General features: G+C 50.5%; 1 protein-coding gene across 1 annotated transcript in view; it reads left to right on the top strand.

The window, feature by feature from the left end:
* The first annotated feature begins 278 nt into the window (after positions 1–278).
* Positions 279–15394, top strand: part of WWC3 (WWC family member 3) — a 118296-nt gene continuing 103180 nt past the window's right edge. Inside the window, exon 1 of the mRNA XM_053891849.1 lies at positions 279–873. Coding sequence (XP_053747824.1) covers positions 590–873 — 284 coding nt within the window. The 5' untranslated portion in view covers positions 279–589. The remainder of the gene's footprint in view (positions 874–15394) is intronic.

Raw genomic sequence — 15394 nt, 5'->3', positions numbered from 1 at the left:
GGAGAAGGAGGAGCAGCGGCGGAGGGGAGAAGGCGCCTCCGGCGGGGGAGCCGGAGGAGCGGCAGCGGACGGGGGCGGGGGCTCGGGGGTAGAGGAGCGGGTAGCCGAGGAGCCCCGGGGAGCTCGGAGGCGGAGCAGCGGAGGGAGACTGGGGGACTAGCAGCGGACGCGGGCGGGGCCGTCGAAGCGGCCGGGGCAGAGGGGGGCGGAGCAGTGGGAGGGGCGGGGCCTACGCAGCCCCGCCCCCTCCCGACCGGGCCGCGCCGAGGAACGAAGATGGCCGGGCGCGCCGCGGGAACCGAGGGGCCGCCGGCAGCAGCGGTGGCGGCGGTGGCGGCGCCGGGGCTGTGACTCTACGCGTGGCGGCGATCCGAGCGATCCGGGCGGGCGGGCGGACGGCGGCGCGCAGGGCCAAGAGGGCAGCGGGCGGGCGCCGGTGCGCGGGCGCCGGGCGGAGGATGCACCGGGTGCGGCGGGCGGCTCCCCGCGGCCGCCCCCGCGCCCCGGGCGCCGGGCCTTAGTGCTGGCTGAGGAGGCGGCGCGCGCGGGGCGGCCGGGCGGCGGCGGCGGCGGCGGGGCCCGTGCCGTCATGCCGTGGCTGAGCGGCGGCCGGCGGCGGCGGCGGGGAGAGCCGCGGGAGGCTCCGCGGGAGCCGCAGCCGCCCGCGCAGCCCGCTCGGGAGCCGCCGCCGCCCGCGCCCCCTGCCGCGGCCCCCGCGCCCTCCGCGCCCTCCGCGCCGCCGCCGCCGCGGGCCCGGGAGAGCGCCGAGCTGCCGCTGCCCGCCGGCTGGGAGGAGGCGCGCGACTACGACGGCCGCGTCTTCTACATCGACCACAACACGCGCCAGACGTCGTGGATCGACCCGCGCGACCGGTAAGGGCGGGGGTGCGGGCCGGGATCCGGGCGCTCCATCCCTTGGGTTCGGGGAGGGGATCGAGGACACCGGGAGGCCTCCGGATCCGGACGAAGATCGCGCGTCCTCGGGGGTCCGGGCGTTGATTCGGGCCCTCCACGCCCCCACCCCGGGGCCTTGGACGAGGATCGAGGCGCCCCCTCTCCCGGCCTCGAGCCCCCGGAGTGCGGAGCCCCGGCCGCCTCCCGGCCCCCGCCGCGGGGCCGACACAGTGACTTGGTTCCCTCACGTCACCCGCTGACCGGCGCCTGGAAGCTGGGCGCCTGGAATTTCCTCTCCCGGGGCTGACGGATGGCCCTCTTTTCCTTTTTCCGCCGCGGCCTCGCCCATCCCTGCCGGGCCTCAGCGGCCCACCGCCCCCGGCCCCGCGGTGGCCAGATGAGCTGTCATCTTGGAGCCGAAACGTGCGCTCCAGCTTCGTGGTGTGGGTTCCTTGTCTGGCGGGCTCAGCGTACTTTCCATCCAGAAACTGGTGCCAGACGGGCCACTTCAGGGATTCCCAGTTCTTTTGCAGTTGGGAGAGCCCGCTCCCAAACTATGATGGTTGCTCTGTAGCGCCTTAAAAATTGAGGTAAAATTCTGATGGAAAGAGCCTTGCCTACTGCAGGCAGAATGGAATATGATTAGACCCAGATGCTTTTGGGGTAAACGAAAAACAAGAGCTGAATTTCAGGTTTCCTTTTTGTGCAAGATGTGAACAGGGCACCAAGTTGTCTTATTCATGTAAATAAATCCCATGGAGGAGAAAAAAAGGATTCTTCTGAAAGCACTACCATATTGCATTTAATTAAGTTCATGTAATGACGCTTTTCCCTAACTTTCTGTTTGATTGCTGGTTTCAATGGCTCGGCGGCTTTTGGAGAGATGCAGTGTGTGTGTGTGTGTGTGTGTGTGTGTGTGTGTGTGTGTGTGGAATTGGGGATTCTGTTGAAACCGAGTATTTCTGGTGGTTACCTGATATCTTGCTGGGTGCCAGAAAGGCAATAGTGCTGGCTCCCCAGTGATTTCAAGACTTGAGAAGGTTCAGTTTGGTGACATTGGTCCTGCTTTCCCCTCACCTGCACAGGAAAGGCAGTGCTGCATGGCACTGGCATTTGAAAATAAACTTTGGAGGAGGGAAGCTGCTGCATTATTGTTTGAAGATCTCTGTGGGTTCAGATAGGGAAAAACAAAGCCAAAGGATCGTGCTTCCCTAACATTTTCCCTGAACACAGCAAACTTCTGGACTCAGAAACTTAGATCAGTCTTAGCACAGTTTTATGGGTTAAAAAGATGCTTGGTTATTTTGAAAATCAGGTGAGATCATATAATAATTTTAACCAAAGGCTAGAGCCACAGCTGTTTGATCAAGCCTTGGATGGTTCTGGAATTGGTAGAACTGCTTGGAGTGTAACGCCCTTTTATGCTGTATGTCTGTTAAAAACCCAAACAACTGGAAAATGAACCAATTAAAAACACCGTTTGGCTTAGAAAAGGCTAAGGCTCATTTTATGAGGGTAATATAAAACAGTTGTGGTTACGTCGGAGTGGGGATTCAAGATGAAAAATATAAATGTGAAACTTTCCATTTTAATGGTATGACCCAGGGCATAGGTGAGCAGACCCAATGGAAGTCAGCTTGTAGAATCTTCCTTTCTGTGTGCTTCATACACATTTCGTATGTTCTTTTTTCCAGAAATCTGTTTGCGCGAACTGAATGACATTTTCCCCCTTTTCAGACATTGCTTATGTTATAGATTTTTTAGAAGTCCCCGTTTCTAGTGCTTAAAAGTGTCGATTGAGTGAACAAAAGTGCATATTTTACATTTTTTGTAAAGTAAAAAACATGTGTATACTTTTATGAGACATTGTTTTTATAGTGAGTGAAATTCAGCAGGGGACAGCTTGCACTTCAGCTCCCATAATACCTTGCCCGAAATATGTATGGAATGTTCAGCAAGCCACAAACATTTAAGTGGAGTCTACCGAAGGGTGTAAATGGTGTATGGTGTAATAGCCATTCTTTTTCCTCTTTCAAAACAGAGCCCTGCTGATTTTTATGGGTGACTGATTATCCTTTAAGGTTGTAATTGATTTTTATCATATGGAAAAAACGGTTTGTCGGAGCACATTTTCTCCATGTGCGTCTGACAGTTGAAACCCTTTTTGAGTTGTGTTTGAGTCACACAACTGGAAGACGCTGTTCAAGGACTTTCTCCAAACAGCTTCCAAATAGAGAACTGACAGAGTGGCAGATACACAAATAGGTTTTTAAAGAAAACGAGATTTTGAAGGAATACGTGAATGTGGTAGGTTAGGCGAAAATTGTTGCTGACTTAAAACATGATTTCATATACGATTTAGTAAAAGCTATAATAGCGTAAAATATGCTGCTGTAAGCAAAATAACTGAGGACCGAGGGTTGTAAATAATCTCTTCTAGGGTTTTAGAGTAATTCCATTCACTGTTGTGTTTAACAACATTTGATATTGCCACGGCTCGGGGTGTGTTGGTGAATTACTGTAGGTATCGTTTCTTTTTGGAGTCACAACCAAGAGGTTGCAAGCCCAAGGGAACAGTCTTTACAGATGTGGCTACAGATGTATAAAAAATTTCAGTATTTCCAAAATGCAGTTTTTTTAGTTTGATTTTGAATCCCCACCCCCACCCCCCCGCCTCAGGTTTAAAAATCACCATCTCTGCAGATCAGTACTGTGCGTATAATGTTCATAGTTTCCTTTAACAAAGGATTTTATCCTTTAACAAAGGGTTTTACATTAAAAAATATAAAGTGAATTCATCATTTCTATGGCTCGTAGCTCCCGTGGATGAGCCTTGTGTGGTTTACATTAGTTGCACATATGCATCCTACGTATATTAACTCAGAGTTCAATGACTGCTCTACAAAAAGGTATTTGCTGTTGAGGCAGAAAATTTGGGAAGAACGTTTTTGCCTCCTTTGAAAACCTTGAGTGCTTTTGACAGCTGTGTATATGTGTGCTCCCTGTGGGGTTGTGTCGATATCATCCTATAGGCGGACTGAGTGATCGAAACTTCACATTCTGTTTCTTGTAGCTCAGTTGAGATTGTGCAACACTGGAATACCAACTTTGGGCAGCTTAAGAATGGTGGACCAGATCACACTTGAGGTTGAACAGAATGTAAATAACCCCGACGATGGTGGGAGACCCAGATGATATCATGACATAAGCTTTTAGGGACCCATTTGTTCACGAGATGGGATTTGACCTGCTCCAACTGGAGACATTCTGTGGTATATTAAAATTCCTTTGAACAGGCTCTTGCTTTATGGAGAAAACAATCCATGGTTTGGGAATTTGCCAGGTTTGGAGCCCCATATGACAGAGCCAGGTGACATCATGACCCCCTTCTTAGAACTTTTATTCAGTATTAATTAATGGGCGGTTTACCGTATTTACTCCACAGAATCTGTTTCTGGGTTATATAAACTTTCTGATAAATAAGCAATGATTTCTCCATTTTTCATTTTTTTTGAAGAATAGGTACTGTTTGTATGGACATGGGGGAGCATCTTGCTTTTAAGGCCATAAGGGGTGGGCTCCTGGAAGAATCAATAGTCATTTCTTGGTCTATTCTTGGCTTAGTATCTTTCTTTCTTTTTCTTTCTTTTTCTTTCTTTCTTTCTTTCCTTCCTTCCTTCCTTTTTTTTTTTTTTTTTTTAAGAAAAGTGAATGGAAAAGTCATTTCTGAAAATAGATCCCGGATGTTTGGAACTCTCTAAGTTTCCTCTTCTCCCTTTTCACTCTGATTCTGAAAGTGGAAATAATGTTTCACCTTCTGTAGTAGGTTCTGCTTCAGGAGCCGATGGGTCAAGTGATGTGTTAAAAGTCACCCTGCGAGCCTGGTGAGTTTCTTCTAGTCCAGGTCCCTTTGCTACTGCTGGTTGCCTTTCCGATACGTTCAGTAAAATTAAGCAGAGTTAAATGCTACTGAATTCAGTTATTCCCATTTAAATCCAGTAAAATGTAGAAGTATTTACAGAGATTCTTGGGAAGGTGGATGGGGAGACCCGGGTTTTCTGGGGGATGGGAGACAGACATATACAATGAAGACAGTGGTCACCAAGCACCATTGTCAGGTGGTGATGGCTTCTGAGAAAAGGACGGAGGGCTCATTTGAGCCTGCGGGGTCTTTACCTTCTTCCATTGATTTCCTAGGTTGAGGGTTTCTTGCGTGCTCTCTTGGAGCTGGGGAAGAAAAGGAGGCATGTGAGGACAGTGCCGGAGACAGGAAGTGCTGCGTGTTCAGGATAAATGAGGTCAATTTGACTGACCCAGAGTCTTTGTGTAAGGGGGGTGAGCCTTGGGTAACAGCACGCAGAGCTTGGAACCCTCAACTTTGGGCTTGGAAGAGCGAGGACTGTCTTGCGCAGGCTCTCATTTCGCACCGGAAGGCCACAGCTATGGGGACGTCCTGCCGGCAGATGGGCGAACGGGAAGTTGAGCTGGGTCTTCTGGCCCGGAACCAGTGCTCTTTCTGGTATGCCACTCAGCTGCCCAAACCCCACCCGCTCTTAAGCATCCTACCTCTGTGTTTGTTCGTTCGTTCATTTGATAACTGTTGCACAGCCTCTCCGTCTCGGGTGTTCTTCCAGGGTTTGAGACTCTAGTGGCGAGCACTAGCAGACGGGTCCCTGCCTCCGTGGGGCTTACACACCTCACCGTGCTGTTCCTGCCTCTTGGTTGCTCCCCACTGAGATCCCTCAGGTCTGTGATGATGGTCAACAGAAGTGGAGTGCTGACCGTGTGCCAAGCGCTCTAGGTGTTTGTCTGGATGCTGTCGCTGAAAGCCCACAGTGGCCGCACGGAGTGTGGGTGGGCAGGTGATGAAACAGGACAGGGAGGTTGACTTAGTAACCTCACTGCCCACAGCCAGAGAGGGGCAGCGTCTGTCTGACTCCGGAGTTGAGCCCACGTCTACTACCTGGACGTGACCCTCCCTTGGCCAGGTAACTGTGCCCCTTGCTCTGTGTTATACCCACCAGTTATTTTTATCTTGCATTCATTGTTGTTTGATATTTTGCCCCCTCTCCCCCACCCCGTGGTAGGTAGAATAATGGCTCCCCCAAAGATGTTACAATGACATCTGTAGGTAGGATTAAGTTAAGAATCTCGAGATGAGGTGATTGTTCCCGATTATCCGGGTGGGCCCCATGTAATCATGGACCTTATAAGAGGGAGGCAAGAGGGTTGTTTCCCATTGAGAATGGAAGCATCTGGTCAGCTTGGTGTCTTTGATAATAACGGCGATTGCTGGTGCTTGTAGAATGCTTAGGGGGTACTGTGCTAGTACGCTCGTTACATCCATTTTCTCCCTAGCTCCTCCCAGCAGTTAGGAGTCCTTGTTCCTTTTAGAATAGTGGGGAGTCTCACCTTAGTCATCTGATGCGCTGGCCAAATGTGGGGTGGTGGGTAGGGTGAATTTCCAAGAGAAGAGGCCAGTTGGAAACTCTTGGGAGGTCTTCATGGATGGTGGCCTGATTGAGAGAGATTGGGAGCAGCGGGGCTAGAAAAGGCAGGGATTCTACGAGAGAAACTGTGATGAAAACAAGGGCACAGTATTTAGCTAATACTTGAATCAAGGCAGGTGGAATCGGGAGCTCTTGACAGACATGGTGAGGGCATCTTGAAAGGCTGTTCGTGGAGCTGCAGAATCTCCAGTGTTTTCTATCTGGTGGGCCCTCTTTTTATTTCTTTAAAGGGGCTAAGGAAGTGAGAGAGAAGGAGAAAGGGAGTCGGCTAGGCTGGTCCTTAGGCAGAAAGCCCTGCACTTGGGTGGGTGAGTCATCGAGCCAGGCGGGAGATCTTCTGGTGGGTCTTAAGCGCCAGCCTCGGCACCACCAGGAGATCGAGCACTGCCAAGGTGGGCACGGCGTTGCCATGGCGTGGGAAGCTCAGCCAGGACACCGGATAGCCACCGTGGGAGACGGACCCCTTCTGCCCGTGGAGCTCTGTGCCACGGGAAGGTGCTCGTCTCCAGTGCGGGGCAGGCCTCTGAGGGTATGGATCCACTGGATTTGCCCTGAAAATTCTCCCCGCTTAACAAAAATTGAGATAAGATTTACTTACTCTAAAATGTACCATTTCAAAGTACACTGTGTAGGTAGTGGCTTCTAGTATATTCACAAGGTTGTGCCATCATCACCACTAACTCCAGAACGTTTCCTTCACCCCAAAAAGAAACCCTGTACCTGTTACCCAAAGTCACTCTCCACCGCCCCCAGCCCCTGGCAACTGCTAATCTGCTCTCTGTCCCTGTAGATTTGCCTGTTCTGGACATTTCATCTAAGTGGAGTCATATGCTCTGTGGCCTCCCGGGTCTGGCTTATTTTGCTCAGCATGATCTCTTCGAGGTTTATCCGTGTCGCAGCGTGGATCGGTGCTTCCTTCCTTTTCGTTGCCGAGTATGGCCCCACCGGGTGGCTAGGGCACAGCATTAGAGGCTGCCCTGAAGTGCCGTCCTTGTCCAGGTGTCCCTACAGACTATAGGAAGTGGCCGTGGCTTGAATTCCACCCTGTCAACTGCAGCTGTTCTACTCACAGAAAAATGACCCTTCCTATGTTTACAATGTCAGAATGTAAACATGACCTCGTGTATTCCCTGAAAAACACGAGGCTTGGGCTGGCTGTGATCAGCTGTTGTCTGTTCTCATTTGCTCGCTGCTTGCTGTGGCCCCTCCGTAGTGCTGTCCATGGTTGAACCGGCTGGGGGGGTGGGGGGGTCTTCTGAGTCCCGGCGCCCTCTGCACGTGGCGCCTAGGTAGCCCGTGTTTTAGGTTTGAGTTTCTATTCCCTGACACGAGCCTTGAGTAGATTGCTGTTTCCGAAGATGATGTCACAGCTCCACACGGTGTTACGATGTTAGGCTTAGGTAGGTATGTTCAGTTCTGTCACCGCGCTTGGAATTTCAGAATTTTGACAAATGGCTCTTTGTTGCGTGCTGTTTGGGAACTGCTCATTCCGGCTCTTGGGAAAATGTTTTCTGGCCCTTTTCCCCCAGGTCTCCGTTAATCCTGGGAAGTGTCTGTGATCTTGGGACGGACGGGAGAGCTCAGGTGAAGCCCGTGAGGATTTGGAACGGGGTGGGGGGGGGGATTTTGGCCCAGGACGGCTGGCGGACCTCGCCTGGCAGGTCAGGCCCGGGGCCAGGGTCACGCCCGCCTGGCCAGCCGGGTCCCGATGTGCAAGGTGGGGCCTGGCACTCAGAGCCCAGTGCAGGGGGGAAGGGGGGTCTGGCTGAGGCCGCACACCTTGGTTGCACCCTCGCTCCATTCTCTCTCCCTTGTCCGGAAATGCCCTTCCTGCACACCGGCCCACTTCTCAGAGAAGAGAAGCGGGTTTAAAGGGGAGGGTGATGCTGTCCCGATGGGCCCTTCTGCAGCCTGCGGGACTTGTTTGTGACGTCTGATGCACTTCACGTGACCGATCAGCTGACGGACGCGGCCGAGGCGCGGGAACCTCGGTAAAAATCCGTTGTTTGGCATCACGGCAACTGTGGCCCCTCACTTGGCGCCGTGCTCCCGTGCACAGCTGTGCGTGGAACCGACTGTGGCTGCCCTTTCACGTGTCGAGGCCCACGGGGACCTGGGGTGTTCCTTCTGTTCCACGGGGAAGCCACTGAAGTGTTTCTGCCACCCGAGAACGAAACCGTGCATGAACATGCAGAGTGCGTGCAAATCCCCGCCTGCCCCTTCCCAGAGGGAGCTCCCATAACAGCTTGCTGTGTGTCCTTTGGTCCCTTCTTGACACTCTGCCGAAACACATGTGCATGAACCTGGACCTCTGTCTGGGGATTTTACAGAAACGGGATCATGCTATCGACTTGCCCCCGTGGCTTGACACTGTTGCTTAATGATAAGTCCCGGTGCTCTTGCCACTGTTGGAATATTACGGATCTACCACCATTGTTTTCCATGTCGTTGTATTGAGGTACGTTTCATAACAGAATTACTCATTTTAAAGTGAGCCACTCCGTGGCATTCAGTTCGGTCACTGTGTCGTGCGGCCGCCCCCGCTGTCCAGTTCCAAAACCTTTCCTTCACCCTGGAAGGAAACCCTGTCCCCCCTAAGCAGCCACTGCCCGTTCCCTCCCCCACCCCCCGTGGGCCCTGGCAGCCCCAGGCTGCTTTCGGGCCCTCTGGCTTTGCCAGTTCTGGACATTGCCTCCAAATGGAATCATATGATCTACAGGTGTCCCATCCCCTGGGCAGGGGACTTGGGTTCCATTACCTCCCCAAGGGCTCTTACAGTTGGCCCCATCCCTGGGGGCCATTTCCCCATTAACCACCCGCCAGCCCGAGGAAGGGTGAGGGGGAAGGGCCATCAGTGATATTAAGGTGGTGGTGGTGGTGGTTGTTCTAAACAAAATGGAGAAGCATAAATAAGTGAAAGGGTTTATTTCAGTTCCATAAAATGGATGAATGAATGAATGAATGAATGAATGAATGGAATCGTATGCCATGTGGCCTTTTGTGTTGGGCTTCTTTCATCTAGCCTAATGTTTTTGAGGCTCATCCCCATTGTAGGGGTCTGGTTTTATGCTTCTGCTTCTGGTTTAATACGAGGATACGCCCTCACGTGATCCTAACTGAGGGCAGCTGCATGAACTTGCCCGCGGGAGCTGCCAGCACATTCTAAGAAAAGTCAATTGACAATCAAAGAAAAGAGATTTTTGCTTTTCGTTTGTTCCTTAATTTAGCCTTTAATTTGTTACTTTGAGAAAGAGAGAAATGTAAAATCTTTCACATTTCTCTTCAACGTGAGGGACAGGGAGCCAAAAAAACTAATATGTACAGTAAGACTTTTCAATAACCTAGATGCAAAAAGAAAAATCATAAAAACCCCAAACAAACAAACAAACAAAAACCCCGATCTAGATGCTACGTCTGTGCCGGGGGCCATGGAGAGTAACAAATGAACATCACCTAGCCGCTTTCCTCGGGGAGATGGAAACACCGCTGGGGAAAACAGAAGAACCCACGTGGAATAATAAGCCGGTGCCGGGGTGGTTCGCGGTGGGCTGTCAGGACCGCGGCAGCCCTGGAGCCGGACGACGCGGGCGCCCCAGGTCAGCTCCTGCCACCAGCGCCGTGCTGCCGTGCAAATCCCTGAACTTCCTTGTGCCCAGAGTTTCTTACTTGTACAAGGAGAAGGGCAATACTTGTCATTAGATGGACCAGCGTGTAAGTGTAGGTTCTTTCCCAGATGCAGTGGCCGGCCCCAGGAGGTCTTAGGAGAGGGGGCGGCCCAGCATCTGTTCCTGGGCAGCCTGTGGGATAAGAATGGGTTTTCCATTTGCAAATGGTTGAATAAAAAGAAGAGTAGTATTTTGTGAAATTTATGTGACATTCGGATTTCAGCGTCCACGAATAAAGTTTCATTGGAGCTTAGCCGCACACTCCGTGGCTGCTTTCGAGCTACAACTAACTACGAGGACAGAGTTGAGTGGCTGGGCAGAGACCGTGTGGGCCGCAAAGCCGAAAACGTTACTGTCTGGCTCTTTACAGAAAAAGTGTGCTGATCCCTGATCTTAGAAGACAGGATTGGGGCGCCTGGGTGGCTCAGTCAGTTAAGCAACTGACTTCTGGCTCAGGTCATGTTCTCACGGTTCGTGAGTTCGAGCCCCGCGTCGGGCTCCGTGCTGACAGCTCAGAGCCTGGAGCCTGTTTCAGATTCTGTGTCTCCCTCTCTCTCTCTGCCCCTCTCCCACTCGGTCTGTCTGTTTCTCTAAAAAATAAATAAAAACATTAAAAAGCAATTTTGAAAAAAGGAGTAATTAAGGTCAAGGGACCTGTGGTCAGGGGACCTGTGGAGGGTGGCACAGGATAAGACCTGAAAACCCCAGTGGGAAGTCTTACCAGAGGAAAGGGGCATGGAATCATAAAAGCCAGTGGGGACTTTAATTTAGTCAAGGAACCCCTCCATAGAAACTTCTTCGGAAAAGGATGTTGTAGGGGTGCCTGGGTGGCTCAGTCTGTTAAGCATCCGACTTTGGCTCTGGTCACGATCTCACCATTCATGAGTTCGAGCCCCGTGTCAGGCTCTGTGCTGACAGCTCGGAGCCTGGAGTCTGTTTCGGATCCTGTGTCTCCCTCTCTCTCTGCCCCTCCCCCACTCACACTCTGTTTCTCTCTCTCTCAAAAATAAATAAACATTAAAAAAACGAAAAGGACGTTGTATCTGTCATATGACAACCGGTAGAGTTAGATTAGATCATTTAAATAGGATGCGAATTAAGACTGTATAAGAAGGCAGGAAAATAACCACATTTAAAAAGATTTTCATTAAAAATACATTTTTAATTCTGGGGATCCGCTGCACAGCACTGTTATTATAGTGAACGGTACTGTGTCATATGCTCGAATCGCTAAGAGAGTAGATCTTAAATGGTGTCACCACAAAGAGGAAATGGTAATCAGGTAACGTGATGGAGGTGTTAGCGCACGCTATGGTGATAATCATATTGCCATATACAAGCCTATCGAATCATCATATTGTACACCTTAAACTTACACTATGTTAAATGTCAATTACATCTCAGTAGAGCTGGGAGAAACACAGTTGAAAAAAGCTAAGGTTTGAAGGTGCAAAAAAAACCTTAGTTCCTGGGAGAATTTTGAGTAAAGGACTCATTCTTTTGTGCTCCTGGGTAAGTGGACCCGCCCCCCTGTACTTTATGAACTGAAGTGGGTTTTAAAGGCCCGTTAAGAGAATTGTGTGTGTGCACATATGTTGCTTGCTAAGAACACGCAGATGGAAAGAAGAAACCCAGCTGTTCTCTGCCCCTCCACACCCCCCTTCACAGACCTGGAGGGGCAGAAAAGACCCCCTGGGACCAGTGTTACAGGGAGGGCCCTTCATTAGCCTGTTCCTCTTCAGAGCAAACCGAGACGCAGAAAGAAATTGGTAGGATTCCGTTTATATAGCATTCTTTTTTTTTTTTTTAATGTTTCTTTATTTTTGAGAGAGAGAGACAGAGTGCAAGCAGGGGAGGGGCAGAGAGAGAGGGAGACACAGAATCCGAAGCAGGTTCCAGGCTCCGAGCTGTCAGCGCAGAGCCCGACGCGGGGCTCGAGCTCCCAAACTGTGAGATCGTGACTTGGGCTGAAGTCGGATGCTTAGTCGACTGAGCCACCCAGGCGCCCCGATAGCATTCCTAAAATAATAACATGGAGTTGGAGAGCACATTAGTGGTTGCTGAGGGTTAGGGATGGGGGGCAGGGGTAGGTGTGGCTATAAAAGTGGCTCGAGGGAGGCATGTGGTGGCAGGATATTTCTACGTCTTCATTGTGGTTATAGAAACTACACATGTGGGAAAATGACACGGAACTACTACACAATGTGTACAGCCACTCACATGCACACGGATGTGCACATGAACTCTGAGTAAGCCATGTGGGCTGTGTGGGTGTCGGTCACCTGGTTTGGCCTTGTGCTGTAGTTGCGCAGGGCGTGACATGGGGGGAAACTGGGTGAAGGAGCCTCCCTTCCACAGAAGGAGCAACTTTCTGTGAATCTGTTATTTCAAAATAAAAAGCAAAAGGAAAGAAAAGTGAGAGAATGAAGGGACCAAGCAGTTATAGTTTTGTTTTGTTTTTGTTTTTTTTGATTTAAACCATCTCCTTTCCTTTAACTTATTTAGATTTTACTCTCCTTTTCTACACAATACCTACCACGCAGTGGGTGCTCAGTAAATGTTTTTTGAATGTAATTATGCATGTAGAAGCAGGTTTTTTTTTTAATGTTTATTCTGAGAGAGAGAGAGAGAGAGAGAGATTCAGAGAGAGCGGGGAGGGGCAGAGAGAGAGGGAGAGAGAATCCCAAGCAGGCTCTGCACTGTCAGAGTAGAGCCTGACGTGGGGCTCAATTTCACAAACTGCGAGATCGCGACCTGAGCCGAGATAAGGAATTGTACGCTCAACCGACTGAGCCACCCAGGTGCCCCCCTAGAAACAGGTTTGACTTACTTGTGTATTTCTGTGTTCCACTTAGTTTTTCTCAAATATTCTAGAATTCTCAAGAGCAGTCGTCTTTGCCTGCGGTCAGAGCCCCCGCTTTGTTGGAGTGCCCACCCTTGCCTTGGCTCAGGGGATGTGGCCCTCTCTGCAGCTCCTGCTGAAGTCCTGCTTGCTCAGAGCCGGTGGGTCTCCGCTGGGAGTGGGTTTGCCCCTGCGGGGCCATTTGGCCACGTCTGAAGACATTTTTGATCATCACAGCTGGGGAGTGGGGATGGGGTGCGATTGGCATTTAGGAGGTGGAGGCCAGGGAAGCTGCTGGATGTCCTCCAGTGCATAGGACAGCCCCCAGCACCACGAGGAGTTATTTGGCCCCAAGTGGCAGTAGCCGGGCCTGCCTGCGTTTGGCTGAGGCAGGAGCACGTGGCCCAGAGCTGTGCCGTGAGTGCAGGGGGAGGTGCGGGACAGCCAGAGTTGAGGACAAGGCTCCTCGTTCCTGCAGGACCTGCATGGAAGCGACTCCTCCTTCTGCTAATTGACGACCCGTCTCCACCTACATCCGGAGCTGGGTGGTTACGTCGCTGCCACAAAAGCCAGGAGGGAGCTGGCCAAGAAGCCGAGGGTGGCAGAGAGAAAAGGCTGCACCCTTGGTAAGGTGGATGGTAGCTGATTGAAGAAGGTTCTAGAGCTACCTGCCCGCAGCACCTTTTCTTACGTGAAATGTGAACTGACAGTGTCTACTTAACCCTCCAAAGCTGGTTGAACTGGGGACTCTGTCACTTGCAGCCAGCAGAGCCGTCCTCGTTCGTGTGTGTTTATCTCGTGGCGTCTGCAGTTTCTATCACGGACATTCTTACTGGGGGTGCAGGCTGCCACGGAGCGTCTGGGCCTCATCTATTAAGTAGTCCTCTGTTTTTGACCCTTTAGACTGTCCCTTGATATTTGTGATCATATAAGTACTATAATTATAGTGCTGCTTAGGTGCAATTATTTTCTCGGCAGCAGTGCTTTCCCCCGTGTTTGCTTTAGGAGACAGACACATAAGAAACAGACACATAAGATAGCTAAAGGCCTGGGCTGAATGCAGACCAGTGGTTGGTTGGTTGGTTTTAATACACATCTGTTTTGGAATGTTTTAGAATTACAGAAGAGTTGCAAAGATAAGACAGCTCCCCCCATTGTTAATATCTTATGTCACCATAGTGTATTTGTCAAAACTAAGAAGCCAGTTTGGATATGTTTCTGTTCATAAAACTCCAGACATTATTTGGATTTCACCAGGTTTTTCCTCTAATGTCTTTTTTCTGCTCCAAGAGTGTTTAGAACTATTAAGTTGTTGGCATTTGGATGCCTCAAGCCGACTATTGTATGTTTCTTTTATATCTCTCTTGTGGGTGTTCCTTTATCTTCTGTGCACTTGACAGACTTGTTAGAAGTGCTCCCAGGCTGCTTTTCATTTAGGCTCGTGACATCATATGGCATCCATTGAACAGTGGAGGTTCGTGAAGAACCTTCTTTGCTTTCTCCAGCTCTTCCTCGGCCTCGCACCCATCCTAGCATTAAACTGTGGTGTGCAGTCACTAGATACAGCCCCCAAGTACCGAGCGGGTTTCACATGAAAAGGGAAGGGATCAATGAACCTCGAAGACATGATGTTGAGTGAAAGAAACAGACACATAAGACGGCACAATGTCCCCCAAAGGCAAACCCATAGGGATAGAAAACTAGTTGTTGCCTGGGGCCGGAGGTGGGAAAGGGAGCTACCTCGGCGATGAGAACGTTCGAACGCTGGATTAAGTTTTGTACAACTCGGCACGTTTACTAAGAATCAGTGAATTGTATACGTAAAAAGGGAGGGTTTTATGGTATGTAGATTATACCTCAATAAAATTGTTTTGAAAAAATCTTACAAAGCGAACCTGTTCTTACATTCCGGTGCCTACCTTGCTTTGGTGGTGGGACAGACCAGGCTAATGTCAATGAGAGTTGGCAGCCGCTCGCCACGCAGAAGGCTTCCGGGCTCCTCAGAGTGTCCATACGATGTAGCATTTTGTATGTCAGCTCTGCTGCAATGGACAATAAAAAAAAGCTTTTGGAAATGTCCCTGAAGTCACCAGGTACCCTTAAGAAGCCATATGCTAACATTGTCCAGGAGTGTTGCCAACCGTAAGGGGAGACCACCGCCACGAACAACCTGGTGATCATCACTCGATCAAAAACATAGGTGGTTTTCATGAAGGCACCTACCTCCTTCATTCAGAGGAATTTTCCTTCTAGGAGGACTCACCGGCGCTGCTTTCTGTTTTAGAAGAGTTGATGTGACATCTGATTATGTGGCAGTGTTTGGATTGTAATGCAGTTTGTGGCTGAAGGGTCGATTGATACTTGGGCCTTTATTTATTTTTAAAATTTATTTTTATTATTATTTTTTTGGTGTTTACTTTTGAGTGAGCGTGTGAGCAGGAGAGGGGCAGAGAGAGAGCAGGGCAGAGGATCCAAAGCGGGCT

This window comes from Panthera pardus, unplaced genomic scaffold (assembly GCF_024362965.1).
Source record: "Panthera pardus isolate Hobbes unplaced genomic scaffold, ASM2436296v1 HiC_scaffold_27, whole genome shotgun sequence".
Taxonomy (NCBI): Eukaryota; Metazoa; Chordata; class Mammalia; order Carnivora; family Felidae; genus Panthera; species Panthera pardus.
The sequence above is the reverse complement of the archived record's forward strand: the minus strand, read 5'-3'. Positions and strand labels throughout refer to the sequence as shown.